The sequence below is a fragment of the Aythya ferina genome, assembly GCF_964211825.1.
Source record: "Aythya ferina genome assembly, chromosome: 14".
Taxonomy (NCBI): Eukaryota; Metazoa; Chordata; class Aves; order Anseriformes; family Anatidae; genus Aythya; species Aythya ferina.
The window spans coordinates 18,304,782-18,322,081 of NC_140312.1; the positions used below are offsets into that span (position 1 = coordinate 18,304,782).

At 35.2% G+C, this 17,300-nt stretch overlaps 1 protein-coding gene across 5 annotated transcripts in view; it reads right to left on the reverse strand.

The window, feature by feature from the left end:
- Positions 1 to 9,155: 9,155 nt before the first annotated feature.
- GABRA1 (gamma-aminobutyric acid type A receptor subunit alpha1) overlaps positions 9,156 to 17,300 on the reverse strand; it is a 46,613-nt gene continuing 38,468 nt past the window's right edge. For all 5 annotated transcript variants that reach the window (XM_084535375.1, XM_084535377.1, XM_084535374.1 and 2 more), the window contains exons 9-10: positions 14,840 to 15,042; positions 9,156 to 11,966 (exon numbers count right to left, since the gene is read on the reverse strand). In XM_084535375.1, the coding sequence (XP_084391501.1) occupies positions 11,658 to 11,966; positions 14,840 to 15,042 (512 nt within the window). In that variant the 3' untranslated portion in view covers positions 9,156 to 11,657. The remainder of the gene's footprint in view (positions 11,967 to 14,839; positions 15,043 to 17,300) is intronic.

The window sequence follows — 17,300 nt, forward strand, 5'->3', positions numbered from 1 at the left end:
AGGTAATTTTGGTCATGTGTCATAATATCTCTCAGAAGAATAAAAGCTTCTAAAAGCTTATTTTTTGTCAAATACCAAGACACTTAGTTAAAGATAAGGTTTTCAGAATGAGGTGGGGGCAGTAGCTACAGATAACAGATAAGAGTTAACTAAGCTGGTTTTTTTATTATTATTATTTTTTATTTTTTTTTTAATTTTTATTTAGGCTATACACAGTTGTTATAAGTCACAGCCATGAGGCTCTGTTGTCCTGGGACTATTGCTTTCTAATCCTGACCCAGGTTGTCTGCAGCTACACAATGTTTCCACAATCTCTTTGTGGTTTTTGTCCAACAGTCCTTATAGCATAATCCAATCCATCATCTCAGTTTTGTCCTGAGTCCATTCCCTATAGTTAGCCCTCACAACTCAGCAAAAGGAAGAGTGAAACAAAAGCATGTAATTAAAACTTTAGCAAATTAGAGTGTATCAGAAAGAAATTCCAGTTCAAGTAATACTGCACAGAACTGTGTAATTTTTGCCAACATGGTCTGAGACCCAAATTTGTTCAGGCAACCCCATTTTAGTGTTTCTTACAAGATAAGGATGAGATACCTGGTGATCATATGCTCAGCCACATTAACTTTCATAGTTCAAATGATTTGACTCTACCTAGGTGAACATAGCTTGAAAAACAGGTTTTTAGAAAAATCAGAAGACCTTCAAACCCAATATGCATCTAAGACCATTATCTTAAGAAGCAAGGAGGAAGATGGCAAAATAGAGTAGCAAAGCAGAATGCAGAGCTCTACCTCTATTGTAAGTTGCAATAAGCCTTTTAAAGCCTTTTAGAATCAGGCTTCCAGGATAGGGATGTAATTGATTCACACATATGAATAACTTGCCAGTTTTCTCCATGGGAAATTGGAACTGAGATCTGGGGTTACTCATGGAGTGCTACTCTAAATGCTAGCTCATTTAGAATTGTGGTCACAGTTCAGACCACGGATTTAGAGAGATTCTCCACAGCTGTGCCTGTGTTCACAGTTTGCTCAGCCAATGCATTCACAGCAAATCAGAGGTGTACTCTAGCTGGGTAGAAGAAATGGGGTTGGAAGGTACATCGGCCTCAAAGGTTGTCGTGCCTGTGTCTCAGTGGCACTGTGCAGTTATACTCAAACATGCACTTGGTATTGAAGATACTTAAATATACTAAACAACAATAAACACCAGATCAGAAAAATTACTTTTAGGGTATCTTACACTGTGTTAACAAAATGTTAATAATTACAATTTGACAAATAAGGAAGGTTTTCAGGTTATGTGTACTGTTGCACCACTGAAGTCTATGAAAACAAATTCATAAACTTACTAAATTAAATTTAATCAAAATCACCATACTAGCAGCTGTCAAGTAGTGGAATGTTGTACCTGACCTGAAGTGGATGCCAAACCCCAAGCTTTCCATTTATTTCATCGGGTTTAGTAGGAAAATGTTACCATTTACACTTCTTGAGAGATTATGTAAAATAGCATAATTTGCATGAAGGCTGTTGTGTTAGTAGGTAACTAGACAGTAAAACTTAAGCAAGTACAAATGAACACTGAAGCTAAGGATGAGAGAAGAACCAGCTGAAATTAGGGAGGAAGTTAACACACGTGTGTATTTATATATAATATCTATATCTCTATACTTATAAACTATTAACAGTATTCTAATCAATTGATTACAGGGTTAGTGTTGTTTCATTAGGGTTGACAGAGCCCAAATCATCCCCCTAATCTGAGCTCCAAATATACATATTTAATACTAAGATGTTTTGACCAAAGGATGTTCTACCCTTGGCTAAGTCCCAGAGATGATGCAAATTTGTCTAAGGGTCAGGATGTTTTACATTTCCTCTAATATTAGCCACAGAAAGATCATAGTGTATTTTGTACAGATATACTCTACCACTTTTTCCCTGAGCAAATGAGAAGAAATGGAGGGGGGAAAAGTGTTCTCAAATCACAAAGAATAAGATCTTATATTTACTGAAAAGCAGCCTCACAGTATCGTTCATGGAAGATTCCCATGCCATAAGGCAACTGGTTGTATTTAGTAATCTTCTGCATCAGTAGCTTTGCCTTTTGGGCTCTGAGATTGATTTTCCTTATCTTGGCACATCTTTACACATCTTTACAGCTATGTCCCTTGACCTATTGCACTGCACTTGCCAGTAGTGGCATGAGTAGCAGAAGAAATGCAAGTCAGACTGGTGATTTCTGAGACCTCAGGGCTTGTGGTTTCATGAGTAAACAGAGTTGAGGCATTTATTTTAAAATATATTACAGCTGTGAAGCAGTCACACAAAAAGCAGTTCAAATTTCAGAAACTTTCCTCTTCGTGGAGAAATCCCATGAGTAGGAATGTGTCTACCCTCTACGTGCTCAACTCCTAGTAATTTTGAACATGTTTTAGAATTCTGCTAAAGACTTTATGAACTATGTGAGAGTCATCTGTCTCAACCCACCCGCTTCCCCCCTCCCCCCCTTTTTTTTATTACAGAGACTTGCTGGAATAAAAAAGCCTCCACAAAATTAATTCCTGTTTTATTTAAAATTTCTTAAAACTGTCTTAAGCCACGCTATTCTCTTGTATAGTATTCAGTCATGTGGGGCAATAGCTTCTGTGAGGATTGTTGCCCTGTGTTTGGAGCCACAAGGGGGAACAGGACTGTTTCTTGCAGCCTTATTTTTTTTAATGCTGTCCTTGTGATGATACCACAGAGGCAGCCCCATGCCAGGTTTTAAGATTTTCCACAGAAACCTGTGGCTGGTGTGATCCTGCCCTGTGCTCAGTTACTCCTGTTTGGCTGTGGCTAGGGGAAGCTGGGCGATGCAGGAACTGGTGGCTCAGGCCACTCTGGGCTCCTGGCTACTGCTGAAGCCCTGACCAGACCTGGAGTCACGAAGAAGCAGATCTGACAGCTGTGGCATTGCCTCTTCCCCTCATATACAAATGCATTTGTCCGCTGTTTGCCAACCTTGTTTGACCTGTGTTGCGCTGCTTCACCTTTCACTTTGCAGCCTCCTTGTCTTCAGTTCCTCCTGGTCCTGTATAGGCCAAGTCGTCCCCCCCCTCCCCCGAACACTTATGAGAACAATGTGTCCATTGTCCATTCCTATAACTGTGCATAGGGCTAGAACCCTTTGTGTAGTGCTTGAAGTAATGGAGTTGAAATCTCAGACAAGTTTTTCTCTGCTACAGTACAAAAACTAGTAATAATAGAAACAAGGTATATTTTTGGTCTGGGTTTGGGGACAAGGCATATTACAACTCAGTTTCTGCTGTGTGGTTTTCTGTTCAAGCTGTTGACCTTGAAACAAGTTTTCCTTACTTCACTGATGCACGCTGTCCAGAGGCAGTTATGATGTGAAGTGGATGATTATTTGCACTGACCATGGTTTCAGATACCATCAGCCTTCATATCTTTTAAACATTACTTTCTAAGCTATTGAATATTAGATATAATAAAACAAAATAATAGCTAATAACCCATCTAGCTTGCCTGCTATACAGAGGTATAATTGCCTGTCTGAGATTTTTTAGAGCCAATATTTACCTTTATCACTGGTGTCTCCTGAGACTTATTATTCATGTAATTCCCATTAAGAGGCAGTAGTTTGTTGTCTTACAAGTGTTGTTGCCAAGTACATGGCTTACTAATAAATATGTCAGATCATGCTATATCAGAGAATTATTATTTATCTCTATACATTTATAAATAAATGAATCATGTTTGTTTATAGACTTCTTTTCACTTAGTTCATGCAGTGGCCAAATGAAATTGCATTTCTTCAGGAGAGCTTCAAGAAATATGACCATATACTACTTTCTACCCTTTGAATCTAAGGCTGTAAAAAAAATAACATTCTTACTTTTTAGAAGTCCTACTTTGCAATGGACTGAGAATGCTCTTTAAGTTGAGGGGAGGGGGGAAGCACTGAACTATAAATGTCAGGTCTAGAATAACGCGAAAGGCCTATTTCACAAAACTGAGTTAACTTGTTACTTCCACTTGTGTTATCAAGGTGTGATGCGGGATGGTGATGATTAACTTGTGTTTCTAATTTGATCTATGGCTCCACAGAGTTTTGTGGCAACCCTCAATATCAGTCTTCCAGTTCTGCTTTATAATTTAAAAAAGCTTTGAGAGTGGCATGAACACAACTAGAATTTTTTCTCTTTCAGACACCTGAGACACAGGTTTCTGTGGCATGCCAATGCAGTATTCATGGCACTGGTCCTGTGCCTACCGGAATAAGATTTTTAGCCCATGTACTGGCAAAATACAAACTAAGAAAATCATCAGCTGAACTTGCTGCAATGTCAAATTCTCTGCTTTCTGTTGCTTTCTCTTAAATATTATTTAGCGGCATAGTATGCTTTAAAAGTCATTCTGTGTATGGATAGAAATATGAAGTAAGGTTTTCAAAAGCACCCAATGCTGGTTTTATTCTGCTCTTACCATTTGAAAAGATTTTTGTTGTGTTATATAATCATTTTGCTAGTACAAGACCAAATCTGTCTAAGAGAAATTCTGTCTAGGAAGTGTGTGAAGCTGTCGATAGTCAGGACTAAAGCTGGAACAAACCTCCAAATGTGAATTTCTGGTTTACCAGGTTTCTGTAATATCTACAATCATCTTTCTCTTCTGTTTCAATGTTATAAAAACTAATTTGCTCAAAATTTAAACTTCTAATGACAGGAGTTGCAAGCAAAAAATCCTTCCATTGAAGAACCAGAATGGAAGCGGATACTCTCAGCCCTGCTACCTCTCTTGAAAAAGAAGGCCAAGGAAGGTTTGAGGCATTTACAAATAAACATAACCATTGAGATTCAGTAACACAATGACCAGGGAAAAACTCCTATTCTTTCTTAGAAGTGTGCTATTAAAATCATGGGTGAGAAGCTCTGGAATTATCTTGTGGAACTGCAAAAAGACTTTTCTCTGCTGGGAATCTGGCGGAATATTTTATCTGGCATTTACATATGGATGTAGTAAAATAAGCATATTCAGGTGTGAAAATTCTGGCTTTGCAGCTATCTAAATATACCAATGTATATATATTACTCACAATACACAGTGTATCCTTTTAAACTGTTGAAATAGTTGTGTTCATTTGTTTTCTGTGCCTTGCTGCAGAAGAGACACTTAGGAGAGAAGATAATAGCAAACAAGCTGGTAAACACCCTGATGACCCAAGGACACATTTTGCTTAGTCTAAATTAGCCCAGCTCTTACAAATCAAGCAAAATAGGGAGGAGATGATGGAAATATGCAGAAATCAGCAGGCTGACTTACAGTAGGTGTTGTTTTCAGAATAGCTGTGCATAGCATATTTTTTTTCATCAAAGCTTGCTTTAGCTGTCTGGTATAAATGAAGAAACAAAATCCTATCAAGCCCTTGCTTTTATATTAATCTGCGTATTATTTTGTTGTCTCCATGAGGCTTAGCTGAACATTATGAGTTAAAACAGCTCTAATATGGCAGTATGAAACAATTTTTATGTAAGACTCCCACACTGTTGTGGGATGTACACAATTACCTTTTGGGAACTGTGTCCCTCATATCTCCATGCCTGCTTTAGCCCGCCTGACAGGAAAGAAAGGAAGCTGAAATTTCATGGGTAGCTTTTTTGCTCGTATTTAGAGAAACAACATCAAAGGGGGGGGGGGGGGGAGAATCTAAAAGGGCTGCTGAAACTAGTGAAATTGTACCATTTTCATCCAAAAAGTAGGTGGTGTCTTTTGTTGCTTAAAACCTATTCCAAAATGTTACTTAAATGTTGCTTAAATTTTTGCCCCCATGGCTGGTACTAACAATTGGCAGAGATATCTCTACTTCTTTCTCTATTTGTTCTTTCCCTTATTGAAATTGTGCGTTCACTTAAAATGCGCCTTGTCTACTATGATTTTTTTTTATGTTTTTGATAGATTTTCTTTTTTAAGAAAAGGTAAATTCATGAAGAAAATAAGGATCTTTCTATTGTAGACTCACTTGTTTTATTTGTGATTTTAGATGACCATGAAATATTTTTTGTTTCATTTTTTTTGATGGAGTTTTTCATATCCTTGTGGAAAACTTGTTACATTAACAAATGTCTACAAGGGAGAAAAAATCCTAGAGGCTTATTTAGAAGTGGTGTTCTGCTGTTGCAAGCAGTAATCAAATAGGAGCTTTAAGTTTTGGTATCTTCTCTGTTTTTAAGCACCTTACATTAATTACCTAGCGGGGGAATGTAAAACAATAATGTAGTAAAACAATCATGTAGTAAGGATGGTGCTTTCTGGGCAGCAATCAGCAAACTGCTTCTAGCCAAATTCAGTACCATAGTCCTAGTTCAGGTTTTAGGCTTGTACAACTTGAGTTTAATTGTGTCCTTAATATATGAAAGCACTTGGAAAGAAATTTGTCCTATCTGTTTGTACTCAAATGTCCTTGTTTGGAGCCAGCGTTCAGCAAATACATCTTTCCTCCCTTGAGACTACATTTAAAAATCAATGTAATTTGGTCAGTCAGAAGAAGATTTTTAGGGAGGTCACATCTCTAGTTTTTGGGTGAAATTCCTGTAACAGACAGCTGTGCTGCAAGTGTAGAATCTACTCAGAGCATCTTCAAGTGCCCTAAAGCAATTGAATCAAATGAGTTTACCAGCACCTGTGAAGTCATCCTGCCTGTTGGAATGGGCCTGTAGCCTGACTGAATGAGCCTACAGAAACTTGTCATTCAGAGGCTTTTACCTCTCTCATTGTATTGTACAGTTTGTAATCAGATGTAACCTGACAGCAACAGCTTGACAAGCTGATAATACACTTCACTAGCAAAATTCATGTGCTAAGAATGTGAACACATTTATATTTAAGCTGTCTCCTTTATGCATAGTAAGTTTTTTTGTTGTTTTCCCCTTGTGGAAAAGGAAATTCCTATTACCCTATCCCTATTACATCCCTATTACACAAAGTCTGAGATCTTGAGATTTTTTGTCTTTTAAAATGTAGCCAATATTTTTCCAGCCTCTAAGAAAAAGTTAAACTTTCCCCAGTCACACTAATTTATTTGGACAGTCATTTTGATACAAAGCCAAAGCTGAAAGAATTTGTCTTATTATTCGCTCCCTGAAGCCTGCATGCCCCATTTTCTGACTGTGTTTCATAAGCTTTTATTATTTGCCATATTGGTGGAGAATACGAGGAGTTAAAGAGAAAACAGTTTTTCTCAGGTTACTGTCAATCCAAGCAAACTAATATAATTAGCATTTTTTTTTGTGGTTTTCTTTGACACTCCGAATATTAAAAATCCCATCAAAACATCAGAGTTCTTTGCCTTTGTTAAACCTGTCAATAGGTGTGGCTTATGCACATGCATTTCTGTGACTAAGACTGTATAAAGTATGGCTGCCCTTTGACACTGACTGCTTGGGCTGTTGAACCAAATGGCTACCAGGTTGCTGATGGATGCTTCAGCTAAGCACAGGTATGCACTCTGACAGCAAGTGAAACACTTATTCCCTCAGCCAGACTTGTTCAGCCTGCTGTACTAGTGTGGCATTAAGTGTAGCACACCAAATTACTACTTGAGATTCTGATAACGTGATCAACCCCTGAAGATCAAGACAAGTAGAATGTACATCAAAAGAGGTTTATTTCTGTAACCTAATGATTAGGTTATCCTGGCCTGTGGACATGGTCTCCTTCATCATCTCTCCATTTCCACGAGAGGTGGCTTATGACTGAGAGAAAAAACATTTTATCCTCTGCCAAAAAATAAGGTTACAGAAGGAGGCACCAGCAGATTTCAAATTGAGCTAATCTTGTTCTCCCACATTTTTTCAGTAGCTTCCCAGAAGAAATAGAGGATTTTCCCCTATTGATGTAATATCATAGAGCAATGCCACGTCGGGGTGTCATTCTGGACTGTCTGGTGACTGAATTTGCCATCTGGCAGAGCTGTTTTTCCACTCCGTGAGGCTGAATGGTGCTATATGTTTTTCTGAGTCAAGTCCCGTTTCATCTTTGTATTTTTCACTCATTTTACTCAAGTTCTGTCCAAGAATGTCTGAGCGGTGATAAAGGAGGTGGGGGAGTCTTCATGTATGCTCTGCATCTGGCATGTGAACATAGGAGGTGGATGTTCGGTGTCACTTGCCACTTCCCTACTCCTCCAGAAAATTCTGTGTGGGTTTCCATAGGGGTTCAGCTCTGCATAGTTAGGAGGAGGCAAGGAACAGGGATTCAGACTGCATAATTCTCTTTTCTCAAAATAGAGGAAACCAGAATAATTTTTATATATATATATATATATATATATGTATATATATATATATATATATATTTTTTTTTTTTTTTTTGAGTGAGCACATATTAATGCTATCTTTCCTTCTACTTTGGTAAGTTGCTTTGTGAGACTTAGTTTCTTAAGAGTGCTGTAAATATTGTTATATATATTTATGAGAGTCTTTCCTGCTTTGGATCCTTTGTAAAATGCCTGCCACTGGTTGTTTTTCTTCCTCTACATAAGAGCATGAGGCTTGCTCCCAGGAATTTTCCCAAGAAAACTTGAGGGCTGAGTGCACTTGAATGACTTTTCCTGTATCTGTATTCTTCTATGTGGAAAATAAAGACTTGAGTATTTTTAAACTATACATGCTCATGTCTAAATGATATCCCCATAACTCATTAAATAAGTGAAATAGTGTTATTTTATACCACCTGAGGTCCTGTCCTAACAGTCTTTCTTAGACCTTAGATCCATATTTATATGACATCTATAATAAAAAGGTCCACATCTTTACTAATGGTCTATCAGCCAGTTTAGGTGGGAGAGATCATATTTTATTCTCTTCCTACCACATATCATATTCATTTTGTGGTACTAAACCTCACCAATTGTTCATCAGATTCAATTTATTGCTTTACTGGAAATACATTATGTAGACTGAACAATATTTTTTTGAAAGTCAAATCAGATTTTGGAAATATTCCCGTTGAAAACACTGAACAGAAAATTACAACCATTAAACTGCATTCATTACAAAAAAATCCACAAAAAGTTTTTTGAATGAATAGCAGTTTATAAAGCAATGCGTTGCAAAAAGCAGTAACTAAAGAAAACCAAAGTAAAACATTCACTTTCATTATTGAACATTTTTAGCTTTATTATTATAATAGAATTACAGTCTGACATAAAATAAAGAGCTTTTGCTAAACTCTGTAAAGCAATACATGCTTCTGCCATAAACAACCTCTATTAGATTTAGGTTTTATTGCCACATCACTGCACTGAGGTGCAATAAACATTCAATGTCATCTTTTTAAAATTATCCCAGGAGTAAACAGAAACTGTCCTCTATAAGAGTGTATCATTATTTTCAAGGAAGACTTACTATTATTACATGGTTTAGCAAAGCACTGTAAAAAAGCTACATTGAATACCTTATCTTTGATAAACTCTGCAATCAAGTTTGTACAGTATAATACTATTGGCATAGACTAACAAACTAAGAGGTGATATTATGCAGTCATTGCATAGCAAAAAGCAGACTAGTTAAGTAATATTCACATCTAATGTGCAAAATGCAGACCAAAAGGTAGCTATGAATTACTAGAAGGATAAAATGCCATAAATGAACACACTAGTTTAACGCCAAAAATAACAAGATAAACAAGTACACTGAAGTTAAAGAGCCATAGTTTATTTTTTCTATACATATATCTACACATGATACCAGAAGATGAAAACATCCCCTTTTAATAAGATCCAATCAGATATCTTATCAAGTTTAGACAGGACTAGATGTTAGACAGTGAAGCGTTAAAAAGAATCAACAAAATAAATAAATAAATAAATAAAACATTAACTATTTCTTTTTTTTTTTTTAACATAGAGAATGTCAACTTTCTGATTTATTGAGAAAGTTTATAAAACATTGCCTGAAACACGCCTATGAAATTTGATTTTCATTCGCAGTTTCTCTGGAGGTCCATGTAGTATTGTTTTAAAATTCATTCTGTACCATGTATTATGGTTTTTGAATTGATGCTTGCACCATCATTCTTCCCATCTCTTTGAAAAATCTTTATCTGAAATTTTATTTCTAAGAATCAGCAATAGCGATACTGTCTAGATTTTTTTAAGGGAGCACAGTACCTGTAAAATGGACATCTTGTATTTAAAGCCCTTACATATTGTTCCTACAAATATATTGCTACAGTAAAAATGAAATGTTATAAGTTTACTCAATAAAATCTATTTTCCTGTACATTCTTTTGTGTATGACTTCTGTTTTTGTATTTAATGCTACATATATTACATCACTTATTGTAACAGTTATGTATCAGCAAATATAGCAGTAATATACAGATGAACTTCTGTCTTAATATTTCACCATTTTTAACCTAGCAAATATAATCCCTTCCTTTATTATTTATGCATGACCTGAGCAGACCAGTTGTTAATCTAATAGTAAACATCAGATGACATTGTCAAATTGCAAACTACTGTACACTTAACCACTTTACAAATGGAATTAATTCCAAGCACTTTCTATGTATTTTTTTATGCTTTCCAGTACCAATACTTTTTTCTTCATCTAGGCTCTAAATATGTTTTATTGAGTGTTAAGTAACATATTAAGAGCTAAGAGGTGAATCCTAAACAATGTTTTAAGATCAAAAGTTTAAAAAAGTAAAAAAAAAAAAAAAAAAAAAGTACAATCTCATGCTGCATATTTACATATATTATTTAAATACTATATTCTGTCTTTCTGCTATCCATAAATTTCAATCTAAACCTTTTTTAATGTATCATTTTATAAAAGAATACATTCAACATCTAGAGCTTGCGACTTTTTTTTAACTCTCTAAAACATAATGATGAATAAAACCTATCTGTAAAAGCATCCAGGATTTGTTTGGATTACACAGGAGATAGAGGGGACTTGGGATATGCACTTGATTGTGCAACTCTTTTTAAATCTATTCTAGTGACAACTCAATGCTTAGAACAAGACTTCAGTAAAACAGCAGATTAAAGCATTTGTTACCATTAGATCTTATGTGCTATACAGTGATAAACTGTACCTACAGTGAATAATTTCCCTTTTTTTTTAAAGATCATTTAATATTATAAATCAGGTGGTTTGGAGTATAGAAGGGACAAAGGATTAAGAAAATAACATTTTATGTTATTTCGGCAAGGACGTGGCAAATGGGAAGCTTTACATCCTTGAAGATTATAAACAGCAGTTGAATGGTACAGCATAGTATATGCAACATGGACTTTGTAATACTATCCTGCTCCTCACAATCCATTGAATAAAAATATCTTTTTCATGTCCATATACAGTATCTCTTGGGGACAGTCAGTACTTAAGGTATCTAAAATGCTTTCCTTTTTTATTATTAGATCTTTCTCTTTTTAGGAATCAGTTTGTTAAATTATATAGCATGTATCGTTCTCTCCCTTGGACACAGGGTTTTTACGTATACGGATATATTTTACTTCTGGTTAAACGAAGAAACCTTTATTTTCTTTAAGACAGAAGCAATGAAGCAAATGGGAATTACTGTATGTGAAAACTGGAAGCAATTCCCAGAGCAAAAGACAAAACAGAGCTAGATGAATAAATGAGGTTATTGGTGGGGAGTTGGGGCTTTTAACTGGGGCTCCCGGTTTAAATAGGTAGCCCAGTAGACTAAATTAAAGATTCCAAAAAGCAATGGGAAGGCTATTCTTGATAGTCGATCAATTTTGCTGACGCTGTTAAAAGTTTTCTTGGGTTCTGCAGGTTTTGTTTCTGTCTTAACTTCTTTGGGCTCTATTGTTGCACTTTTAGCAATGGTTGCCAGCCCAGGGTCCCTTGCAATATTAGGGGTGTAGCTTGTAGCTGCAGCTGTGTATGTGTTGTTTTTCTTAATGAGAGGATCCTTCACTTTCTTTGGCTGAAGAAAGAAGAAAATATTTTATTTGTACTGTTTTCTCAATAGATAACAAACTGAAAAAGCACCATGAGCTTTTGCAACAAAAGAAGAAGTTTATACCACAAATTGTGATAGGCTCTAAGGAAGAAGCTAGTATTTGGGCACATAACTCATGCAAAATATTTAGATGAAGATATGGACAAAATCATCAGTCTGGATTACTTGTATTAGTTAAACCAACATATGTGATTGATAAACTATAATAAGGACTTGTACTGATAGCTAGGCTTACTGATACACAAAATTACCTTTAATGGTAATTAGCAGTGATGATCGACTCAGAATTCAACACTGCCTTAATCAAACAAACTTGACCAGGCCAAAAGCTTTAAAAGACACTTAGTTTTTAAATGTAGCTTTTCAATGTTTAAACAAATAATGTTTTTTATAACGCATTCTCACACAGTTCATACATAAAAATACGCAATACAAATATAATGTGATCATGCACTAAAAGAATGAATTATTTAGGAATAGGTAAATCTACTGGTCTTTTTACACTAAGGATACATGCCAGAAGCATATGAATTAAGGAAAACAAAATTGAAGTTCATGTTTGAGTGTTACAACTGGTTCCTAATGGATGAAATGTCATTCTGAATATAGGGCCCTAAATAGCTGTTCAATTTTTTAGTGTGGTATAGACCCAGTACACCTACCTGTATTGCTAAAGCAATAACATATTGAAAAGCTTTCAGTGGTGAACTATTGGAAAGAGTATCTAGATTGTCAAATGGGTCCTTGTGTTTTCCAGTATTTTAGTTAGGAGAGAAAAAAAAAGTCTTGTGTGGGGATGTCAGCTGGAATTCAACTGTCCAGGTTGCAGACAGTCTGAACCCTTCTTCCAGCACTGCACAAGGATAAATATAAAGAGATATACTAGATGGATAAGGAGGTGTATAAAAAAGCACCATTTACGAGGAAACAGATAAAAAAAAAAAAAAAAAAGACTAGAGGGAGCTTAGAAAATCATTAGGCATTGTTTGCTCCAAAAAGCTAAAGCAAATGTTGATCATTTAGTCCTCTAGAAGGTAAATAATAATGCTATGGATAAAGAGAAACAGCCACATGTGATTTTATTTTTTTTTTTATTACATTTCACTAAACAGCAAGCATAATTCTGTTTTCAACTTGCACCTATCCCAGGGAGGGAGTGTTGTTTTTTTTTTTGTTTTACTAGTTATAACAGATCAACTATAGATTTATAGCTGTATAAACAAGCCAGTAGTTGGCTTTAGTATAAAAAAAAAAAATCTTGTTCAAGTGGTGAACGTTTAAGGAAGCAGAAGCGTTCCTTCAGGACACTTGAGAGTATGCAGAAAAGCTACAAACGCATCCAGACAAGTGGAGAGAGGCTTGTAGAAGCATGATATAGAGTCCTGCACAGGAAGGAAACATAAGCTGAATATTGCGTATTTAGTGTTGGTTTTTTGTTTGTTTGTTTGTTTTGCTTTGTTTTGTTTTCCCAAAAATAATAGTTTTATTTGAAACAAATGAAGTGGCTGGTAATAGTAACTTATGCTACCAGGTAGGCTATGTTCAAAAGTCAATATTTAATATTCAATTATTATGTTTTATTAATACCACCTATTTTATTAAAAAATAGATATCATGAAGATAGGGGCAAAAAAAGAAGCAAATAAATTACTTTCAGTAAAGTAAAAAAGTTCATCAATAACTGAAAACTCAATATTAACAAATTGTCATGAAGCTCAATACTATACTTTTAAGTTACTTCACTTTGTTCCGCAGTACTTTTACGTTTGTTCTCATCTTGTAAATGTCTTAATTTTATTTCTGTTCTCGCATTGAGAGTCTTATGCGACTAAAATAGGGGAAAAAAAAGATAAAGAATATTTATATATAGGCATACATTCCTGAATTAAACACATATATTCACATACCAATGACTAACATCTGCTCCTTCAAATATTTATTCTGCTGAATCTCTAATCTGTGAATGTTCATAATAAGTAATTAGGAAAGTTAAAAGTCTCTTTCAAGATCTCTTAAAAAAAAAAAAAAATCAAAATGAGCTTCCTCACAGAAGGAGGTCATGTGATATTTCATAGAAAATCAGAAACTTTCTCTTTCATCCTGTACGCACCCTCAACAGTTTGATGCATATGTGATTTACAGACAGTCTAATCCCATACCAAAGGAGTCAATGTGATGTCCTTCATTTCCTTGAGGAATGTGTGGAACAGGATTACAGAATGATAGTCAGTGCTTCCCCAAGAACAATTCTATTTCTCCTATATGCTAAGAATTGGGAATAACATTTTTCTGTTAATAGGGAAAAAATAGGAGGCAAAGGAAAGAAAAGGCTCGGTAGTGATCATGGTTACACGGTAACTCTCTTGAAGTTTAAGTTGGGGAGCCACACAATTTGAAAACTCTCAAGTACTGCAGTCACAAGATTTTCTTTTACGTATATATTGAGGCATGAACATTTTCTCTTGATAAAATATTAGAGAACGAATTGCCTTCCCTTTAAAGAAAAAAAAAAAAAAAGTGTCTTCTTCCTGCTTATCTGCACAAGTCAAAATCCCAGAGCCTGTTTGCAAAAATGTTTTTTTCTCTATGAAAAATCAGAGACTATGCAATTTTTTTATGATAATAATAGCACTAAATATCATCCAGAGAAGAAGACTGCATATTGAGGTACTCAGTGTCTAAGCAATTATTCTGTGTGTGTGTGTAGAAATGCTGTGTGGGTGAACATCAGGAAACTTTTAGAATAACTATTTAAATTGTACAGGAGCTCTAATAGGCTAAAATATACGGAGATCATGCATGACATAATATGACCTGTTGGAATTAAGTGGTGTTACCTTTTCAGGAACGACACTTTTGCCATCCCATGCATAACCTCTCTTTGTGAAGTAGTTCACTGTTGCAAATTCGATGAGTGCAGAAAACACGAAGGCATAACAAACCGCTATAAACCAATCCATAGCAGTGGCATAGGCCACCTTAGGTAGTGAATTCCTTGCACTAATGCTCAACGTAGTCATTGTTAGGACAGTTGTTACTCCTGAAAAACAAACAGTTTTTAGGTCTTTATATGAGTGGCTATATTTTGAGTTTCAATTCTCAACTACCACAATAGAAGTGAAACCCGTATTTCTACCCCTAATTTTTGTAGACCTCTACACTTAAATTCACTTAAAATCAAATTTCAATTTCTGTGGAAGTTGCAGGTTCTTTGTAACATCTCTTCTATACCTTTTGTTCTTTGACATTGTTTTAGTACAATGGTATTTTTTTTAAATGGGGATAGAAATAATATTTTGCATTTTGGACTGGATGCTACTTTATGCTTCATGGAATTTGAGGAATTATTGTTGCTGTTCCTTATCCAAGCCCTGTGAATTGCACTGCAGATTTAAGTATTTCATATTTTTAGTTCTTTCTTGCAACAGTTCTAGGATAATAAGATATAAATCTTGAAAACCTATTGTTTTCATGTTACTCAGCCTGATTAAGGGTAGTTTATGTAGCATATGTTCCTTCAAACCTATACTCAAACATACTAAGCTTTATGTGATATATTCCACATATTTAAGTTGATGGTTTTAGAGATCTGTCCTTTTATTTACTGATTCACTGAAAATAGCAAAGAACTTATATAAGAACAGTAACAATGCTTTTGTATTTCTGATATCCGCTTGTCCCATTGCTGCTGACACTTTTTTCCTTAGCTGGCCATGGAGCTTTCAGTGAGTGGCAGGGCTGTGTTGAACTCATTCTGCCTACAGCAGCTTGAAAAAAATCTACAAGCGTAGGCTAGATGTTTACATCAAATCGTATGTCCACAAGTTACCTTGACAACTGCAGTGTCACATATTGAATGTGCTTTGCTGGTACATCTTCACTGCACTGAGTATTATTGAAAACATGCAGTGGTATAAAACAGGGCAAATAATGAACAATGTATTTATGTACTGGTGTAAAGAACTTGAATTTTTAGTGCCTAGTGAGGAAGCAGTTTCTTTCCCCAAGAGACAACCTAATCTCATCTTTGACTCATTATTAGTGAGCTTATATTTCTCTTATGTAGTAGCCAAGCAGGTTTTATAATTTATATGGTCTGTGCTAGTAAGAGTGGGCTAAAATATCTAAGCTGTGCTTCTGTATGTATACATACATGCAAAATATTGTGACATTTTTTCAGTCATTAGGAAATGAAAAAACCTATCTTGTTATGTTACAATAAAACAAACACAACACTATTTACTAAATAGTGCCTTCTAAGAGGAAAATTTTGAGATATCTCAAGATAACAGCTGCAACGTCATACAGTATTATTTACTATTCATTATGAGACTAGAAAATTTTGTTCTCCATCTAGGGACAATGAAGTATGGCATTGCAAAATGCTGATCTGACATTTATTTTTAAATGGCATATGCAAAGAGAGATAAAATAGTTACAACTTCAATAGCTTTGAGTACAGAGGCTCATAAAAGTCCCAGATTAGTTCTCAGTGATAAAACTTCTGAACTAATTTTAGACATTAAATCATATTACGTAAATCAAATTTAATTTTCTTGTGCTTTAAACCATTCTTTTGTAAATGCAGATCCATACATCTACAGAAAGTCTTTACTTGGTTCATGAGGTCTAAGGTTATGCAAGTTATGAATTATTTCCAGAGGCTTTGGGAAACTAAAGCAAAACTATGAAGAGAGCAAGAGAAAGGTCAATACATGTAAAAGCAACTCTTGTTCAACAATAGCTGAACAGTGTCTGCATGTTTCTCAACATCAGGCCTTGTTATTCTCTCCAGTTTTGCTGTGTACACTGTAAATACATAAACTCTTTTCAGCAAAGGAGAAGGGCCCATGGCATCTTGCCCCAGCACTGTCCCAAGGCAGGGAAATGGGTCTAAAACCCCACTTGGCTGTGTGTTTTTCCACCTCCTCTGCCAAAGATATTCAGGCCTCCCACAAAAAGACTAGGTCACATTTCAAAAATCTTAGGTTCTATTTTCCTTAACCAGATTTGTTATATATACATATAGATGTATATATACATGTGTGTATATATATATATATTTTTTTTTTAATTTATTTTTTAACCATGTGCTTGACTTGGAATAATAGCTTCAAAAAACATGCTAGTTGTTTTTTTTGTTTTGTTTTTTCCTAATTTTAAAATAAGTGTTTACAGGCAGCAGTTAAAACACTAGGGACCAACTGTATAAACTTAGAATCCCTCAGACTTCCTCCTTACTGCATTCATTAAGTGCATCTTTTCACTGCTATAAACCCAATAGATGATCTCTGATTT